This window comes from Talpa occidentalis, unplaced genomic scaffold (genome assembly GCF_014898055.3).
Source record: "Talpa occidentalis isolate TD23 unplaced genomic scaffold, MPIMG_talOcc4v2.1 talOcc4.3, whole genome shotgun sequence".
NCBI classification, from domain to species: Eukaryota; Metazoa; Chordata; class Mammalia; order Eulipotyphla; family Talpidae; genus Talpa; species Talpa occidentalis.
Genome location: NW_023603184.1, coordinates 110,404,720 through 110,426,463, shown reverse-complemented (window position 1 = coordinate 110,426,463; position 21,744 = coordinate 110,404,720). Strand labels below are relative to the sequence as shown.

General features: G+C 36.5%; 1 protein-coding gene across 2 annotated transcripts in view; it reads right to left on the bottom strand.

Moving 5' to 3' along the window:
* Window positions 1-21,436, bottom strand: part of PPP1R1C (protein phosphatase 1 regulatory inhibitor subunit 1C) — a 101,286-nt gene extending 79,850 nt beyond the window's left edge. Inside the window, exons 1-2 of one of the 2 annotated variants that reach the window (XM_037521860.1) lie at window positions 21,102-21,436; window positions 19,446-19,506 (exon numbers count right to left, since the gene is read on the bottom strand). In XM_037521860.1, the coding sequence (XP_037377757.1) occupies window positions 19,446-19,506; window positions 21,102-21,182 (142 nt within the window). In that variant the 5' untranslated portion in view covers window positions 21,183-21,436. Of the gene's footprint in view, window positions 1-19,445; window positions 19,526-21,099 lie in introns of both variants that reach the window. The other variant, XM_037521859.1, reaches the window with a different exon arrangement.
* Window positions 21,437-21,744: the final 308 nt, after the last annotated feature.

Below are 21,744 nucleotides of genomic sequence, written 5' to 3'. Positions count from 1 at the left end.
TTTGTGGTTTTCACTTTGATCATTGCCCAAGACATTAAGCTTCTGGCTTTATTTATAATAACTTAAATATTTTAAAAATTGCTTAAATATTTCAATAATTGCATGTGTAAGGTTGGCTTTCAACGTCTTCGTGTTTTAGTCACAATGGCACCTGGCTTCAATCGCATGCATGTTTCAACAGATCTGTCTTACTGGAGGAAACTGCTTTAAACTCAAAATCTCTGTTAACTAATGATTAGACAGAAGAAATGTCAGGAAATTTTAAGACAATTTTTAAATGAGTTTATGCAATTTTGTTCAAAATTGTAACCATATTTAACAGTAACATTTATCTTTCAGTCATGAGAACAAAATATAGACAAATATGGACAAAATGGCTAAAATACCATGCTCTAAAGAAATCTACTTATTTCATCAATGTTCTAGACCATCTGTGCAGATTTGATTAACTTAAGATCCACTTTTGGCCTCACATATATAATCCTTATTTTCTGACTAAGAAATTAAAAGGCAATATTTTTTAGAAATCTTCAAAAGATACCACCAGTTAAGATCAAATGTCCTTGATCTTTCATACCCAAAGGCCAATTAAGAAATATCATTGAGTTTTTATTTTCTCTAGTAAAATCCTAGGCAGTGATAGCAGAAATTAGTCCAAATTCCTTTTAAATGACTTTTATGCTGCCAGTTCTTTATTTTCAACGGATGACCTTTATAGAACTTCATCTAATTCATAATTACCATCAAACATAACCCAAAAGTACAACGACCAACTTGGCAGGACTTCCAGTTGAGGAAAGGAAAGAGCGCATAATCTTTGTCTCAATACTTTCCAAAATAATAATGTTTTACTGCTTTGGCTTTAACACTGTGATGCTATAATGCCTAACATTTTCATTCACCGCTTTCATTTTCAGAACTCTACGAGGTAAATATTATTAGCTACATTTTATGTGTGAGAAAACCGAAGATCAAAGAGGCTGGGTGACTTGTTTAGTCAAAGAACCACCAAGTGGCAGAGTTGGCAATCAGGTCTTGGTCTTTCTTGTTCCAAAGGTTACATGTTTTGATTATATCACATTTCTAGAAATGCAGTTTTTCTAAGATAAAGGTGAAAGAGGGGCCTCCCTGGTGGTGGTGGTGCAAGGGGATAAGCACCACACTATGAAACTGTCTGCAGCCTCTGCAGCACGAGTTCAATCCCTGCCAGTGAGAGGCCCACATGGCGCAGCAGACCTCTCCTGTCTTGCCCTCTGCTCCCCTTAGCTGTGTGTTTCAGTTGTTCTGCCTGTTCTGTTCCCCCACTCTGTTTCTGGTGAATCCTCTTGCCCCCTGCATCTCTGGCCTGTACCCCAGCTCTTGTGTGCATAAATAAATAAATCTTTTTTAAAAAAAAAGGTGAAAGAAACTGAAAACAAGAGAATGAAAAAGTGTATAGTAGTCAGGCATTTATGTGAAACCTAAAATGGAATACTAACATAAATGACAGAATATATGTACTTTATATAGAATATAACTAATTCCTTTATAGACTGAAACAATGTGCTTGCTTCAGATTTTACAAATATTCAAAACTTCCAAGATCTGTACTTAAATAATTTGTTCAGCCACACATGTTCACTTGATTAAACACCAAAAATGAAAACGACATAAAACTAACAAAAGAAGAATAAAAAAACATGCACCAATTGAACTTTGAATTTAAAATATGTATTGAACTGAAGTTATCAGTTTAGTATTAGCTTTTCCTTCTATTCCATGCTTATGGAAGGTGGTCACAGGTAGAATAACAGACATGCCCAAATTAACAGACAGCCTGTTAGTGACTCAGAAGGTCAGCAGATGCGAGTGGCTAATCTTAATTGCTTGGCTAATGATGTCTGTGTCTAATTAGAGTTCTTCAATGATTAAGAGTAATAATTGTTTTCCAGGAGCTATACTGAGCTTGGAGTAGAAATATTGCCAACATTATTAAGGTAATAATTACTAGGTAAACTCTCCTGTTTTATCATTGAATGTGCTTATTCTTAAAGGGCTCTCGTAAATTGGTTTTTAATACCAGTGACTCCATTATTGAGGCATTACTTCCAGTATGTTATGAATATTTCACATGGAATTAGAATGAGAGCGCTCAATTTTACCCACTATATCTAAAGTAATGTGTTCCATTCTGAACTCATTACCTTCCCCTATTTCTACCCAAATTTGCTCTGCTTTCTTAGGAAAGACTCTAGGCTTAACTAAAACTTATTTTTATCACCATCTTTTCTGTCATCCAATTAATCAAGTCCACTGACTCTCAATACATTCATAATTTCTTCCTTCTAAGCCTCCTTTACCTGTGTCCGTAAGGACGTTTAATATAATCTGAACATGTGAACACACCTGCTTGAAGCTATTTAGTGGTTCCTAGTCAGAATTCCTTAAGAACCCAACTGTCTAATTCTACCTCCACTTGATGCCACTCCATGCTCAACATACTGGACTTACCTCAGTTCCTTGAATCTGCAATGCTTTGTCCCACTTTTAGACTTTGTCCCTGCATTCCCCTTTGTCTTTAAACGACATCCCTGTCTTCTCCTTCAGGGTTTAGTACAAATTATTGGACTATGACCATGGAAACTTTACTGATGGGGTTGTGTTCCTAATGTGTACTTCTAAATTATCAAATTTTTGCTACCACATAAGTTATCACCTTTTATTGTGAATCTGTACTCTTAGCATACTACCTAGCTTACAATAGATGTTTGATAGCTATGAGTTAAATGAATACATTTTGTATTCTATGTTGAAAAATCTATCACTATGGAACAGAATAATAAGATGTCTAAGAACTATGTCATAATTTTAAATCTAACAGTAATAGAAAAATTTGGATAAGAGAGAACTGAAGCAAACACTATGTCCATTCCCAAATATTTGAAGGGTTCTCAGCTGGAAGAATTATTACACTATCTGAGATCCTTTAGAAGGAATGCCAAGAATAAAAGCAGAAAAATTTAAGGATATTTTAACTAAATACAAGGAAGAACTTTCTAATTTTAGAGCTGCCAATCATAACCATGGATGCTTCAAGGAGAGTTAAACTCATCATCACGAGAACTGGTCAAGTAGAATCTGACTAATCATCACAGGAATTTCTGAAGAAAATAATGCAGTAGAGGAGTGAGCACAAAATAGAATCAACATCATGGTTTTACCAATTTGATTTCATTTTTCTTTGCTTATCTAAAAACCTCCTTTTTGTTTCAATTCCAGGATTCTAGAAAAGGGAATGACAAATGTCCAAGTCTAAAATTGAAAGAAAAGGAAAAGATCTCTGTATCTGTATAAATACAACTGTTTTTGCAAAATGCAGTAGTAATGAGGACATCTAAATAGGTAAAAATTATATTCAAAGATCTTAGGTGCAAATGTTTAGAAGACAAGTAACCAGTTTGATCAGAGATACAGATTAGGCCTGGGAATAAAGTACAATGGGAGAATTTGACTTGGCCCAAATTATCAAGGACATTGGCTGTCAGACTAAGGAATCTTATTTAGATTTAGATTTGCTATGTGAAATAGCAAATCATATTCTATTTCTTCTTGATTTATTTTATGTCAGTTTTAAGTTTATCCCATATCTAAGAAAACTATTTTCTCACAGTAGTTTGATGCAAAAGTCTTTCAGATTTTTCACTGAAGTGAAATGAAGGTCTATAGCTCTAAAAACAATGAGGTCAATTCCAAATTCTGCAATAGTTGTTACATAGAAAAATGTAATATTAAAAGCGAAAAAAACTCACAATAGGAAATGGACTGTGCTATGCCTGGAAAAATTGCCAGGAATGCCAAACAAAGTTAGAAATAAGGAAATGAAGTTAATACCTGCAATGAGTTCATTTTATGTAATATGCCCGTAACGATAGACATGTTAATAAATACCCAGACAACAGAAATACATAGAGCATAATCTTATCTGACTCACTCAGAAAGTAATAAAGCAGCTGGAATGTTGTAATTGGAGCTATATATAGATATGTTTGCAAATAATTTACTGGAGCCAGAGTAAGTTGTTTCTATGGTTTCCTTGTGTAAGAAGCAAGTGAAGGAACAGATAAGGTACAAGGTCTGTTCTAAAATTATTTTTCTTTCAGTCATTAGTTTCTGCTTACATAGAAATGTTAATGCAAACCAGCCAAATGGAATTTTAGGTGAAATTGTTTAATTTAAATGCTTTTGATCAGTAATAAACTCTTTCAGTTTTGGTATTGACAATGATTACTAGTTCTTCCCTGATAGCTTATTACTAAGAAGAGGAAATAGTTTAAGGAGAATTACTGGGTAAATGTTCATTTTACAATTTAAAGAAAATGAAAAGAAAGACTAGTTCTTATTAATCTAGGCCCCATAAGCTAGTCAACATAGAGGAAAAGTATATAGCCATTCAGTGGGCTAGAGACCGCTGCTATTTGATAATATTGAGTTGAAATACTGAACCCCTCTATTCTTGCAGAAAAACAGTCAAATTGATTGTATATTCAGTTTTCCATCATTACCATTTTACTGACCTTTTAAATTGGATTCAAGTAATTTAAGATAGCAAACGAATACAAGTAGTCATTAGAAAAAACATGCATAGGTTTTCAATTGTATGCTAAAATGTAGGAAGTTCCAAAATCACCATTATACAAAATTGTCTATGGATCTACAGTCATCCTGTGGTACTTAATATAGAGCATGTCTACACTAAAACAATGGAACAACCAGCTCAAGTTCTCTGCACCTAAAATTTATCCTTGCTGAGATTATTGTTTATCCTGTGTGTTCTAATACAAAGATCATTTTACATTAGTCCCATATACATTTAACATGAGAACTCAAGATCCAATGGGTTATATTCACCAGCATTTCTAGGTACTGTGAAAAGTGAAGACAAGGATAAACTCTGTGAAATATTCAGATTAATTTTATGTGGTTTTCACAGTAAAGTTTCCTCCTACCATCCCAGACCCTGAGAGCCCTATTCTGCAGCCCTGCTAAAACCTGCTATACATAAAGGACCTCCTGACCTATCTCATATCAAAATGTATTAATTCTATAATCCATTTCAGGGCATTACTAGGTCACGGAAATCTTCTAGAATTAGTTGAAGCAAATGAGTAAAGGATCCAGAGTAATTCATTTGTTCTCTTAGAGAAAAGTCTTCCACCTGGGTGTTAAACTAGGGTTTCATAGAGGGAGAGTGATTTGATCTAAGTCTAAGAGGGCTAAGAAGAATTAGCATAGGTAGCAAGGAGCCACTGCAGCCCCGGAGTGAATACAAGTCAGTTATGTTTTAGGTCAGTTAGAATCCAAATGTAAATTGTCAGCTTCCAACTAATATTTTCAGTCAGAATAATATATTTTTTTTCAAATCAGAGTAGCTATAAAGATAGGCAAAGAAAGATACAAAAAGGGGGCCTAACTCCAAGAATGGAATTTTAGATTTATTTTTTTTAAGATTTATTTATTTATTTATACAAGAACCGGGGTATAGGCCAGATGCGCAGGAGGGTGAGAGGATTCACCAGAGACAGAGCGGGAACAGGCAGACTGACGAAATACACTGCTGAGGGGAGCAGCGGGAGCCACAGGAGAGGTCTGCTGTGCCATGTGGGATCCTCGCCAGCCGGCCAGGATTGAATTGGCGCTACAGAGGCTGCGGACAGCTTCACAGCGCTGTGCTCAACCACCTGCACCGCCAGGGGAGGCCCTTAGATTTATTTTTCTGGACGTGTCATTTTTTATTTTGTTATATAATAAAAAATTAGCATTAACAAATCTAAAGTCTCCTCTAACCAATTATCAAAGAAAAGGAAAAAAGCTATAGAATCACCACTCCAAAACAAAATCACTTATATTTGAGCAGAAAGATGCATCCTGAGATACATCGGATAGCATCCCTCTGGGCCAACTGACAATGAGGAACTTTCTTACAGTTCATTTCATGAGAAAAATAAAAATAAAATCGCAGCAGAGTGATGTTGTTTATTTGTAGAAATAAAAATGTTATTAACATGAGGAAAAGTAGACTGATTTTGGATAGACAATTTAGCTTAAATTTTAGCCCTTTCAGCTAATTAACTTCCTTTATTTTGAGCAGCTTCCTTATAACCTTTCTGACTTATTTCACTTAGCATTATTTAGCTTAGAGGGATTTCTTGTCTTTTATGTACCATATGTACCTAAAAATACTTTTAATGTATACTTAAACTGTAACTTACACTTTAACTGTCCATATACACAATATTGCTGGCATTTGCCTGGTTTCCAACAATAACAGCAACCTGTAGAGCTAGGGTATGAAAATATCTTTGACCGTCTCCAAGAACTTAAGCAAAAATGTGCTCTTCATTCACTGAGCAAAGCAGGAATTCTGAGCTATTCATCAAGTGAAAAAACCTGCAGTCGAATTTAAGATGGCCATTTTAGCATAGTCCTTTGGGATGTTTTATTTGAGTAAAATGTGATAGTGACTTGGTCTCTGGCATTATTTCTTGAAAACCTTTCACTCATTGGAAGCAAATGGACAGCACTTAGGATTCATGAAGGAAGAGAAGATAATTCTTAGGGTGCTTTGGAAAACAAGTGTAGTCTGAGTCAGTACTGCGTGTTCTGAAACCCTGTACTCACTGAAGTTATTTTCAATATGCAGGTACTGAGGGCAAATGAACAAGGTTTCTTTGTTCTGCTTTATGATCCCTTAGTGAAAAATAAAGAATGAAATAGGAAAGAAATCATAAAGCAGAAACGCTAACTATAATATAGCACAGTTATTTTCCTTTCCTCTCTTTCCTTAAACTAAATCTCAGCTTTAATACAATTATTAACAAATTGTGTAATAAAGATTGTTTTCACTACAGCAAGGAGGAAATTGCTGACTTATTTAAAGGAAGAAAAAGAAATGTTGGGCAGATTAGGATGAAATATCTGAGTTCTTCATGAGAAGACTTTATGTTCCTTATCATAGATAATTAAAAGCAAGGACAGGTAAATTACAGGATACACATTAGAGCTCATAACAAATAAACTATAAAATATAAATCAGTCCAGTCAATCACCATTAAGTCTGCCAAAAGCCTCTCACAGAAACCAGACAGGGGACAGAATAAATGTACCATCAATAAAGTTGCTAGCAAACATCAAGTTATTTGATTCTAAGAGCACAACCTGTGATGGAGTTACCATGCTCTCTGCCTCACGGTTTGGAAATCAAGACTCAGAGATTCACAAACATACCATGTTCACTGACTCTAAGGTCAGGGCACTTGGTGCTACAAAAACCACCTAAAGTCATGGAAAACCATTGTGGAAGCTATGATATGACTTGGAATAAAGCAACAAGTATTTCTCCTGAGCAGAGAAACTAAATATTTAAAAATATACCTGTACAAAGAACCAACAGAAATGACACTGATAGATACAGGGACAATGGGCCTCCCTGGTGGTGCAAGGGGTTAACATGCAACCTATGAAGCTATCTGCAGCCACTGCAGCACAAGTTCAAGCTGCCCACATGATGCAGCAGACCTCTCCTGACTCGCCTGTTGCTACTCTCAGCAGTGTATTTCAGTCAGTCTGCCTGTTCTGCTCCCCACTCTGTCTCTGGTGAATCCTCTCACCCCCCACACGTCTGGCCTGTACCCTAGTTCTTGTATACATAAATTAAAAAAATATTTAAAAGAAGTAGATACAGGGGCAAGGTAAAGAGAGAAGAGTGAGTGATGATTCCAAAGTTGTGTGGGTTGACAATTAGAAAAATGGGGATACCATTATCAGAAATGCTGAGGTCGAAGTTGAAAAGTTAATTTCAAATTGGATGATACATTTCACTTAGACATTAACTTACCAGTGGTTAAAGAAGGATCTCACTTTCTGTATCAAACTATAATGTTTCTTTGTATTCAAGAATTATAAATATGGACATGGGAAATCTACCCAAAGGAAAAGACCGTTTTTAAGCAATTAATATTCAACAAATATTACTTCTTTTTAAAAATATTCTTCTGAATTAAAAAATAAGTTATTAAACCTTACCATTTGACTCAATGCCAGTAATTTCAATGCCTTTTATTCATGAATTTTCAAATAATGTGATTAGTTTTTGATCTAATCGAAGGATTAGAAACTTAAACAATTATTATTAGCATTATTCCATTAAAAACTTTAATTTAAACAGCTTTTCTAGATATTTTGGCTGATGCCAAAGTATTTTTTCTAAGTCAGATTGTTACAGGGCAAACCCCTATATAAAATGGGGTTGCCTGACTGTGGGTCCTCACCAGCACACTTCAAGGGGACTTATTAATGCAAAACTGCAGACATACACAAAAGGTTGATAAAAGGTTTATTTACAAGGGAAGGGGAACTGGGAAATGAATAACTCAGGGAGAAAAAGAGGGAGATAAGTTCGTAAATGCATCCTACCCGTTCCGCTGACCTGGAATCCCAATGACCCACCAAGCTGGCAAAAACCTAGCACGCCTTGTGGCCAAGAGAGTGACACCCCCCCCACACCCCCCCCACCCCCACCCCCACCCCCACCCCCACCCCCACCACATGGCCAGTTAAATACCCAAACCAGGAGCCTAGTTGCTTAAATCGTCCTCAGGTCCTTGCAATCTTCCCTCGGTGATCATGGGATTTGTAGTTCCCAGTGTCATAAGAGTGGAGTCCACAAAGCCTGTATGGAGTTTGCTCAGGACATCCTTTCCCCCATCAAAATCACTTAGGGAGATGGATTTGATTACATGGATATTTTGACTAAATGATATTTTTTAAATTTTTTTTTAAAAATATTTATTTATTTATGCAAGATCCGGGGTACAGACCAGATGCGCGGAAGGGTGAGAGGATTCACCAGAGACAGAGTGGGGAACAGAACAGGCAGACTGACTGAAATACACTGCTGAGGGGAGCAGTGGGATTCTCGCCGGCCAACCGGGATAGAACCCGCACTGCAGAAGCTATGGACAGCTTCACAGTGCGGCATTCAACCGCTTGCGCCACCAGGGAGGCCCTAAATGATATTTTTGAATGTATTTGGGCATCTGACTTATATTGTAACAGGGTGGTCCCCAGGAAAGGGGGAGGTTCCAGGTTTTCTGCCCCACCGAAAAGGAGGGTGGAGCAGGTTTGCGGGGTTTGTGCCCCTCTCTCTGCCCTGTAACAATATGTGCACATGAAATGTGTTTGTACATGTAGAATTCTGTGTATATGTTTTCTAATATTTTTCAGACAGGAAAAAAAAGTATAAAATGATGCTGCATTGAGGCAAATCATTCTAAAATCAAATTCTAAAAATAACTATTGTTTTCATTCTTCCATTTTGTGACTTCAGTTCTGTTTTCACAAGCAGATCATTATGTATTTACACGTAAACATTGTGGTTCTGAAAATTGTCCCATAATAATGGAAAACTTCTAGAGAATAAAAAAAAGGACTATGACAAATTTCCTAGCTTTTTCTTTTTCACATAGCTTTAGTTTCCTGGGGTATTTTTTAGCTTTTTTTTTTTTAGTTTTAGTTTACATAGTACTCTTTCCTCAGCATTATTCCCAAGGTCAAACTGTAATTGTGTTCTAGCCAGACTGTCAATTTATCTCTCTTTGGTGATGCAGATTTTAGCAACTTATTTCACAAATAGCTTTGTTAAGCACTATAATTGTCACTATATCAAATTACTCTGTGATACAAAGTCAAAGTCAAAATTAAATTCTAAGATAATCTGCGCAGAGCACAGAAAATAACAGATACAGAGGTAACATTTCCCAACATGTGTTAGGGGACCCTAAAATACTATGGAAGCTATAAAAGGACAGATTGTGGAGAAGGCAGTGACAGCAGCAGCCTGGGAGGGAGGAGATGAATTCTAATGTCTCTAAATCTTTGGAACTGGTTCGTTTGCTCCAGGACATTCCTCTTCCTCTACTTCTGGTTTTCACAGATTCATCTGAGCTTTGGGTAGCTATTTTTCTAAAGGTCAAGGACAGTATATCACATGTGGTCAAAGTACTTGCATTCTGGAAAATAGAATATAATGATAGTAACAACAACTTCAGAATGCATTTCAGATATATAGAAACTGATTCAGGGAGAGATTTTCTAGCATCTCTACAATCTTACCATTTAGGTACCCCCGTCTCACACAGTGTTTTCCAGCACCCTTTTCTTTGTAGTTTTTCTTGTTTGTTTAATTTGAAATCCTGGAATGGAAACTGCCCCTTCTAAGTAGACCATTGTCCTCATCACAATTTGCTCTCTACAGGGGCTTAGGACCTTTTCTACATGACCTGTCCAGGCCCCAGGGCATTTCAATATAAGCCCCTGATAAATTCTGCTGCTGAATTGTGCCTGGAATTACTAGAAGAGTGTCATATTACTTTCTGGATTAAAGTCATGACTAGAAAATGTTAAGAAAGAGTAGAAAATCCCAAGGTTTAAGAGCTTTCTTCAGAGCAGTTCTAAAGCAGAACTTCAGAGCAGTTCTTCATTTACATAGCATGACTATATTTTTTTCTGAAGGTCAACAAATACCACTAATTTGCTGTTTTTCTTGAATAGGGCTATCAATTGGAAGCAATTAGAAAATACTTTTGTAATTGTAAAAAAAACAAAGTAATTGTTTCTTTATTTTTTTAAGATACCTCTTTTTTTTTTTTTTTAAAGATTTATTTATTTATTTATACAGGCATTGAGTACAGTCAGAGGCATGGGAGGGTGAGCGAATTCACCAGAGCCAAAGTGGAGAGTAGAACAGGCAGAGTGATGAAGTACACTGCTGAGAGGAGCAGCGGGCGGCAGGACAAGGCTGCGCGCCATGTGGGACCCTCGTCTGGTGGCCAGGGATCCAACCGGAGCTGCAGAGGCTGCGGGCAGCTTCGCAAGCCAGCGCTCCACCGCTGCACCACTGGGGAGGCCCCAAAAAACAAAGTAACTGTTTCTATCTTAAATTTATTTTTTAATATTATGTATGTATGTATTTATTTATTTATTTGTCTATTTATTTATTCATACAAGAACTGGTGTATAGGCCAGAGGTGTGGAGAGGGAAGTGTGGTGAGAGTATTCACCAGAGACAGAGAGGGGAGCAGAACAGGCAGATCTACTGAAATACACTGCTAAGGGGAACAGCAGGCGAGACAGGAGAGGTCTGCTGCACCATATGTGGGTTAGAACCTAGCTTTCATCAAGCATTTCATCTGTGCATTATATTTTTGCAGCATTATAATCTAAACCCCAAATATGTCCTGTGGTAAATATTTCTGTACTGGTATTGAAATATATTTAATATTTTTGGCGTATGCTATTGGTTTTACTATCAATATACATGTATCAAATTGTAAATATCTCACAGAGGTTTCTCCATATGACTAGGGATGTTGACTTAACTATTGCATACCCAGTAGCTAATTCTACAGCTTAATCAAACCCAAAGTTTGATGGATTTCTAACGAGGATTTTTTTTTTAATGCATTGAAATTTAGTAATCCATGGACATCTATATGTACTCTACCAGCAGTTTGGAATAGATAGGAAAATTTTAATTCTTACCTTAATCCTTAAAAACCTTTAAGTCAAGGGCATTCCTGGTGGCCTATGGGTTAAATTTCAGTGCCATCACTGCTATAACCTGAGTTCGATCTCCAGCCAGGGAGCTAACCACCATGGCACAGCAGACTTCACCCGTTTTGCCCACTGTTCCCCTCAGCAGTGTATTTCAATATATCTACCTGTTCTGCTCCCCACTCTGTCTCTGAATCATTTCATCCCCTGCACCTCTGGCATACACATCAGTTCTCTTATGCAAAATAAATAAAATAAATTTAAAAAAATCTTTAATAAAAAGAGAAAATTCTAAAGGACTCTTGTTCCAAGAAAATGACATTTGTTTTATTTATTTATTTTTTTTAATAGACGCATGTTTTTGTTTTATTTATTTATTTGTTTGTTTGTTTGTTTTTTGTTTATACATGCACTGGGTACAGTCAGAACACGGGAGGGTGAGAGAATTCACCAGAGCCAGAGCAGGGAGCAGAGCAGGCAGAAGAACGGAAGTACACTGCTGAGGGGAGCAGCGGGCGGCAGGAGAGGTCTGCGCACCATGTGGGACCCTCCTCCAGTGGCCAGGGAGCAGCCCGGGATCGAACAGGCACCGCAGAGGCTGCGGGCAGCTTCACAACCCAGCGCTCAACCGCTGCGCCACCGGGGAGGCCCAAGAAAATGACATTTGTAAATAAGACATGCTCAATTAAACAAACACCAGAGTTTAGATTATAACAATTCCATAATTCTTTGTTCTTTTCCTGATGAATTGTGTATTGGCCATCTTTTCTCTTATCATTACCTCCATCTTTTGGGGACACTGTTTGACAGTGCCTAATAGAGTCAGAAACAAATGGTGAAAAATCTTATGCTAAGAAGTGCAAGTTTTAAGCCAACTAGCTATTCTTAGCATGGATATAATGGCACAGAGAGTCACATGTCTTTAACATCTAATTGGTTGCAGAAACTGGGCTATGAATTTTCTCACACCTCAATGGCTGTTTAAAAAGGAAGAAACCAAGTCCATAAGGGTTAAATACAGATCCAATGTCTAATCACCAGCAAATGGCAAAGATGGAATTCAAACCCAGCTTTTACTCCAAAAACAGTGTTTTACCCACTACAAACACTGCCCTTCTATATCATGAAAACGTATCTTCAAATTATTTTTATTTCCGGGGCCTCCCTGGTGGCACAGCGGTTGAACGCCGCCCTGCGAAGCTGTCTGCAGCCTCTGCAGCACCGGTTTGATTCTCTGGAGGCCAGGGAGAACTCCACATGGCGCAGCAGACCTCTCCTGCCTCGCCCGCTGCTCCCCTCAGCAGTGTCTTCGGTCTATCTGCCAGTTCTGCTCCCCGCTCTGGCTCTGGTGAATTCTCTCACCCTCCCATGCTTCTGACCTGTACCCCAGTTCTTATATAAATAAATAAATAAATCTTAAAGAAAATAAATAAAATTATTTTTATTTCCTGTGTACGTCATGAGTAGAGAAGTTGAGATCAGGAAAAATGAATGAATTTACCTGATTGCTATTCTAACTGATTGATATTTTTCTAACCAAAATCACCATAAAAAGTGATCCATATGTGCTATTATTCAAAATAAATAAAAGTAGAAATATTGCTGAAATTAAAAAGAGCTATTTCATAGATTTATAATTTGCCATTTTATTTTTCTTTCGTTTAATTTGAAGATTACACTGGTTCCTTTGACTTCTTACAGTATAGCAAATCTTGACAGTACAAAAAACCGGAATTTCATCTTTGGCTCATATTATTCCAATTGATTGGGCTACTTGGCTGCACAGACTGAACAGTTATGGGAAAATAAGTCAATTGTACAGAACATGAATCTCTGAAAACCACATGCGTCACTTTAAATCTTTAAATCATTCAGCATGGTTTGGCATTCAAAAACTCAGAAATAAATATAAGGGAAAAATAGACTTTCCTGACAAATCCTTAAAATTAATACCACTTACCTCTTGAATGGTCTAAAACTATTGGACCTTTCTCTGTTTTATGCTTTCATTAATCCTGTTAGGGCTAAAGAAATGTGGAACAATCAGCAAGGATCGTGGGTCAGAATGAATTACAACCACATTCCCAAAGAAGGTAAGAAAACTTAGAATAAAACAAAATTATGTGACAATGAATCCAGCACACCCTTTGACTGGAAAACATTTGACTGGAGATCCCCAGATAAATGGGAACCTCCAGGTCTGGGACTGATAATGTCTTAATCATCTTTAAGAGTCCAAGAAATTTGTCAGTATGAATCCTGAACCTTTCACTTAAGGTTCATATGAAATTTTGACCAAACAATCATTCATTTTTTTAAAAATAGAGGGTCTTCATGAAAAAAAGATTTTATGTGTATGAATGTCCTAACACTGGAAATAATCTGCGCATTAACTATGTTGACCCTACAAAACCTCCCATCAACAGAAATTCCTGGAGTTTTTATATTTTGACCAACTCAAAGCACAACATTATTCTCTATTATCCAATCTGCAAGGATTATAAATCCAGAGATTTCAAAATCTCTTTATTTAATTTAGAGTCACAGCTCAAAAGTACAAACCTCATTTTGAAAGTTAACTGCTTCATCCAGGACGGACTATGGCTTCTTTTCCAATCTGTAGAGTCAAATAGACTAATAGATTGGAAATCCTCTTTCTACTAACTAGATCTACTTGCAAATTTGAAAGAACATAGGGTGTTATTTAATTCATATGTCTCACAGTAACTAATTTTTAGGATTTTGAGTCATTTGTGAAAAAGCTTTTTGCTTTTTTCCCTAACATTTAATAATATTTGGAGCTGAAAGTGTCAAAAAGAAAGCCCTTCTCACCTAAATCAAACTGTGATAGGAAGTTCAATAAATATCCCTCCCAAACCATTTTACATTATATTTTTGGTCCCACGTTTTAGATGTACCACAGGCTTTTAACTGACGCCAAACTTCTGGGTACTTGCCCAAATATTCACTTTGCTCCAGACCTTTTACAGTTCACTCATGTTTAATAGGCATCAAGGCCATTAAATTTAATTGTAACCATATTGTCTCTGCTTAACAGTAAATGGAAAAGAATGGACGCCGCAAACTTTAATATTCACAAAGCCTGGTCTAGGCTAGCATTTTACTGGAAGGCTGTATCCACTTCTGAGCCCCAAAGGTCAAGAGACAAGGAAAATTTGAATAAAGTTCATTAAGGCCCTTAGGAGACACTAGAGCTATTCAATCCAGAGAAGAAAATAATGAAGAATTCCTTTATGTACACATATCCCCCACTTCTCAAAATTTCACATTACACCACTTGGCTTTTACAAAAGATGTACATTTGTACCTTTTTCCACTAATCAAAATAAATCTGATGAAGAGTTTCACTTTAACAACAAAAAGTACATGCCTTTTATAACAAAAGTCAAAATGCTAAAATAACACTCAGTATTTCTTTAGCAGCAGCCTGGGGGAGGCAGTGCCCACCCTGAGCAGCAAGAAAGAGAGTTACTGTCAAACTCCTTTATATAGCCTGTGTATTTATCCAATCATTCCTGCTTTAACTACGTTAGCATTATTTTAGGGTTTATGTGTTATTTGGTACGATATAGTAGGCTATTTCTGGGAATAATAAAATGTTTTCCATATAAATTAATGGTAATTGCTTCTTTGCTTAAGAACATTTCAGCTTTCAAAAGGTTTTGTAATGCATCTGAAGCCAGACTGTAACAGGTGGTGCCCCTGGAGCGGGCTGCCAGTGAGGATGGGTAGCCCCAGGTGAAATGCTAACAAAGTATTGGTAGTGGGTGGAGACCCTCACAAGAAATGTAAGGGACTGCAGAAGCATCCCCTAAAATTCAGGGTTCAGGATTTGAGTGTTTGGGATTTCAGCACTTTTGGATCCTCAGAAATTCCAGGGTCATCCATTTCTACCCCTACCATGCTGATCTTCCAGAAGGCTGTTGTGGGCCTCTGAAAGACGAGGAGAAACTTCCAACAGTCAACCTCAGAGAAAAAAAAGTTCAGAGGCTTTGCAGATAGCCATGTGACTGAAACTGTTCCCAGCTTTGCTGCTGTTACAGCCTGGAAGGAAAGGTGAAGGCCCAGAGCTGGGCACCTTGCTGAGCTGTGTGAGTGTGCCTATTTGTTGGGTCACTAGGCTGCCATACCTGTTGTTTTGAGAGGCGCTTGTCTGGTGCTGGGCTGGGGCATCTCAGCAGCTCTGTGAGCATCTCCTGTTGTGTCTTTTGCTGTCTTTGTGAGTTGGATCCCGGGCTCTAGTCTGGCTGATGCATGCTCTAGGCCCCCACAGGTAGTGACATACCATCTTGGGAGTGTTGAGGACTATAAAACACCTGACACTGCTTTGCTTCGGGTGAGGTAAACAGCCATTTGTGGCCTCAGTGACTCTTTGTTTTACCCTGGTTTGTGAAATAAATACCATTATTGTTGTTCTCTGAACCTTAGTCCTGCAATTGTGCTCATGGGTAAAGAACTCAGACAGTGACCGTTAAACTATTTGGTCACTGTCCTTGGCCAGTTTTAGTGCCTCTTGCTGCCCTGCACTTTCAAATAGTAGGGGAAACTTGTGTTCGAAAAGTTTAATAAATGAATTTTAATTGTCTACAGTAAAAGTTTTTTAGACTCCAATGGGGCATTATTTTAGTTGAGTATAAGAAGCTGTATATTCTAACATTTGAAGTTATTGGTGCTTAATTCCAATTAAGAACTAGTAAGTATGGAATTCTTCGAGATTTGAAAAAGAGGAGCAAGTCTCAGTTACTTGGGTTGATTAGTGCATCTTTCTTGAAGATGTGTGGTTAGAGTCGGTATTTTCTGAATATCTGTTCAATTCTACTTTGCTAGTACTGGTAACCAAATACACAGCCTTCTGATTAGTCTACTTAAAGACAAATAAAGGGCCTCCCTGGTGGCGCAAGGGGTTGAGAACCGCACTATGAGGAAATCCGTAGCCTCTGCGGCACGGGTTCAATCCCCGGTCGGCCATGGAGAAACCCACATGGCAAGGCAGACCCAAATTGCCCGCTAATCCCCTCAGCAGTGTGTTTCGGTCAGTCTGCCTGCTCTGTTCCCCACTCTGTCTCTGGTGAATCCTCTCACCCCCCCGCATCTCTGCCATGTACCCCAGCTCTTGTTTGCATAAATAAATAGATCTTTAAAAATAAATAAAGACAAGTAAAGTTTAAGTAAATCCAGAATGTGATGAAATAAAATGCAGAAAAATGGGTACTGCCATTTATGTCTATGGAGAGGATTTATTTGAAGCATTGCCCTATCTGGTTATCATTTGCAAATAATAACCCTTGCCTTTGGTGTTTCCCTACACCCACTTTATAGTCTTGCAGGCTATTTTACTGACATCTGGTTATTTCATGTCATTCCTAGCAGCAAATATAGTTTCTTCCCTCTCCACCATAAAAATACACACTTCGCTATTAAATTTTCCCAGGCATGATGCCTTCAAATTAAAATGTTGAATCCTGGTTCCCACTTTTTTGAGCAAAACATTAATCTCTGTCAGAGGGTGATATATACTTAGCAAGTATAATCTATTTCCATAGTGCTTCTACTGCTGAGAATTTTAGTCCAGTTCTTAGAAAGAGACTAAAGGGACACTGGGTTGCTTCTGAAATCCTACCAATCAGGTGCCTCAATCGTCTAAATGTTTAGACCAACATAGATAAACTAGCAAGCAAACAAATTAGATTTATATGATGAGATCTCTTTCTATTCTATTTCCCCACTTCTGCTCTATTTCCCCAGAATGGATATGAATTTCTAAATATAAAATTAAATCATCTTTCAAGTACTCTTTTTTAATTGACTATTTCTGCAAACTTCTGAAACGGTTAAAAAAAAAGAAGAAAGTTATGTCTAATTCATTTAACAATAATCACGACACACCATCATATGAATTGGAAGGGTCTGTTAATTATGTCTCTACAATGGAAAATTTAATTTTCTTTGCTTCATTAATTAGCAATAAAGAAAGATTTTCAGGGATTTGAATTTCAAGCAGTGTTAATGACAGGTGACCCAAGAATACTTAATTGTTTCCTGGGCAATTTTAATAAATTGAAGAGTTATTAATTTACCAAGATTTAAAGCTGAACTCAATTTCTGTTTGTCATAAATGTATTGCTTTTAAAAGCTAGAAGAAGGAATTGCTCAGAAAAAGTCATCTAATAGTCATAAGACTCTTTTGTTGTTGCTGTTATTTGTTTTGCTGTATTTGATAGAAAGTGTTTAGATAATACCTGGACCATAAAGAATTTTGGGATAGGGCAGAAACATTTGGTACAGGTGAGATTATGAAGACTCTGTTCTTGTTATATCTTAATTATCATATCAATATATCACATACAAAGATTGTATTCCAAAATACATTGGCTTTAGAATCAGAGTTGTCTGAATTTTTTCTGTTATGATGGAATAAATCCTGCAAAAATTACTCACATTTCTGATATTCACTTACCACATTGTAAAATGACATATATTTGGCATTCAAGGACCAGAAATTACTGTTTGGGGGACACATGAAAAAACAGTAACAAAGCCCATAGAATCTGAAAGTTGTCCTTAGGAGGCAGAGGAGACCTAAAATTCAAACTGGGCAGGACTGTCATAGGAAGGTTGTCATAGGAAGGTAAGTAGTAGGATGCCATGGAAAGATGTGACATTATTAGTAAGTCATCGGTGGAAGATTGCTTTATTATTATCTCCAAACCGAAAAGATTTCATTATTAAGTTTATTAAGTTGTATTTATTAGCAAACTGTAATTCTACATCAATTGTATATCTTATTTAATCAAATAAAAGCAAATTAACATTAAGTGTAATGATTATTTAAAATGCCTTAGGACCTTAATGATATAGGATCAAGTTATAACTTTTTGTTTTCAGTAGGAATAAATTAGTTTACTTATTTCCCATCATTTGAATACCTTCCTATATTTGGGTTATGATCAAAATTTTACTAGAACTTTACTTAATATATGTGTATTTCTCCAACTTGTAAGAAATCTGAAAGTCAAAGACTATTTGCCCTTTTATTCTTAAATGGATCATTGCCACACCCTATACTTAGGCTTATTATGTTTCCACTGTTCATATTCCTTCTGTCCATGCTTATTGTTTATACCTGCAAAAAAAAATGCAGCACCAATTCCTGTCTGGTTACAAATTAATGCCATGACCTTTGCTGTCTTTCTTATATTCCTAGAAGCAGCACTTAAATGTAAGATTAAAACCATCCCCATTCAATAAGTAAATGTTTGTGTATTATCAGGAATAATAATGCAGCTTTAGTTTTTACAGGAAATGGAAAATAAAACCTCAAGAAATGGATGCAACCCTTCAGAATGGCTTTCAAATGGGCAGTGCTGAAAATTGATCTGGTTACTTGTCAATTGCATTATTCAGAGATGACATCAGCAGCAAAGCTAAAGCCATTGCTGGCTCATTTCCTACCCCATGGCAGCCTTTCATAACCAAAAAATCCTATTCTGTAAAGATATAAGCATCTCCAGACCTGTAATTTGAGCTTTGAAACCTAATTAAACAACTTTCTACCCAATTTAATTAAAAAACACTGAACCAGATTACAAACACCTGTACACAAGACAACAAACAGTAACAAAATATTTGATAGCATATCATCACCAATGTGTCATTCTACAGGAAAAGCAGGCAGACAATTGAGACAGTTTCTATAATATTATTTTTGTTTGTTTATGAGCCTTTTTCTACACTAGCTTGTTAGATTATTGACAACTGAAATGGCAAGAACATACTCTGTGATGTTCTTCAAACAATTAGTCTGCGCCATCAGTGCAAAAGACATCATGCTTTACCTGGGGGATTATGTTCATTGAGTATCACAAGTGATGCTGGAGTCGGTCTTCTTTTCCTGATCTGTGAAAAACAAAGACCCCCATGAACATCAGTGAGAGTCGGATGCTGCTCTACTTTAAAAAAGTATAAAATATATCCTACTCTCTTATCTTTTCCAAAACAAAAGCAAATTTCTGGAGGAGACGCAGTAGGTGCTCATTAATTTTATTTTGAATAATAGAAAGCCAGACAGGAGAACTATCATATATTAGTATCACATTCTCTGTTGGAGAAAAGTACATTTTAATAGAGAAGACATAGTTATTTATCACCAAATCACATCACTGAAAGTTATTATGCAATGAGGGTATGAGGATGACTTGCTCATTTTATTGACTCTCCTGGAAACTCATAATACTGGTGATGCTTTTAAGATCCATTATCTCTATTTCTAAACCTGATAAGAGAAGCTTAGAAAACTCAAACTTCCAGGTTAAATTAAACAGCATTAGTTGTTTTTCCTAGCATAATATTTCGAACAAATTGACAAAGAATGAATATGGATTTTATGGGAGTTTGTAATCAACTTAAAACTACTAGTTTGTTGTGGGTTTTTCTCATTTTTAAAGATAAAGGAACATATTATGATTAGAATCTCTAATATATCCATAACTACTTAAATAGATAAATTCCTAAAGTATAAGTCAATAAGGGAGAACACAAAATTTACCAGTAATATCTTCTCAAGGATAAAATCAATATAGATACATGTTCAAGATTGCATTAATTTGGCCTAAACCTGGGTAGATTTACTTCAAGGTAATCGAAAAACCTAGAAAGATATGAGTCTCAGACTCAATAATTATATTTAAGATTTTGTATATAATGTTTGGGAAAGGATTCATGGATAATTAAAGCTTTAAGAAATAAATGAATTAGCTTGGTGACCTAGTATATTTCCTTGCTTTTGCTTACATTGTTGTAGTTTCTTCACATATGATTTTTTTAAGTGGTTTCATTGTATGGAGCCTAAGTAAATGAGTATTAGAGGTGATATAGATATAAACCAGTCATATGTGAGAGAAAGAGAGGAGAAATACAGAAAAGTAGACATGGTAGACATGGAAAAGGAATTCAGGAAATGTCAAATATTAATCTTTGGATAAAATGCTTCTTAAATTATGCCTATATCTATAAATCCTATCAATTATGTTTCATATATAATTATTGCTTTGAATGTAATGAAAAACATTAAAATAAAATATTAAATCTATATCCTGAAATTATTCTAGGATTTAATACTTTCATTGCTAACTCAATCATTTTTTATAAATAATAAACTAAAAGTTGCTAATTTTAATTTTTTAAATGTTTTTCTAAATTGCACCTGTTTAATAAACAAAAGCAAATAGATTTTTGGATCCAACTGTGAATTAGTAATATAACCATTTTTCTTTAATAGGTGCTAGTTTTTATTACCTAAAGTGCTGCATTTTAGCCAATATTTCCCCAACACAACTCAAATATAAGTGCATATGCAAACTGACTAATTTCTTAGCCACATATCCTGGAAAGTTCCAAAGTTAGGCAAATTCACGAGATAGAGAAGTCAATAGCAAAAATTCATGTTTGTATTTTTTATGTATAGGAACTGGTCCCCACCCAATTCCACTTACCTGCTCTGCTGCTTCGGGTGCAATCTGACTCTGGAATAAAGGCACAGCAAATTGTATCTTTTTGGGACTGTTGGGCTCCATGATAATGATGAGAATTAGTCAGAGACGTGAAAGGCTCAGAAAGACTAACCCCAAGTGGTGTCTGGGATGTGTTTCCTTAGCCGCACTCCACCCAGCCACAGAAAGTGCTTTGTAATAAATAGCTGTAATTCCAGAGCAAGCAAGTGAAGATGCTGGGATCCGAGTAACCTTCTTCAACATCCACCGTGATGCCTGGCTTGCCGGTTCTCCTACCAATCCCTTGATCCTCTCAGCACAATACAGAAAAGAACAATAAGCTGATTGTGTGCCTCTTCTCTAATACACATGCCAAGCATTCACTCAGCAGCTAATTGAAAATGCGATGCTAGCCTTGAAGGACCCACTGCCCTGGGATTTGAAAGAAAGGCTCTATCCACTGTACATTACTAACCAGCTGCTTAAAAGTGCAATGTAAGCTACCTCTGAGCATTGCAGGGATGGACCATTCATTATTGATGAACACAGAACAGGAAGTTTTTAGAGTTGGGGGCAGGGTATGGGTATGGAGTCATTTCGTTTCTCTTGTAATAACTTATAAGGCAGACACCTTAGCTATTTCACA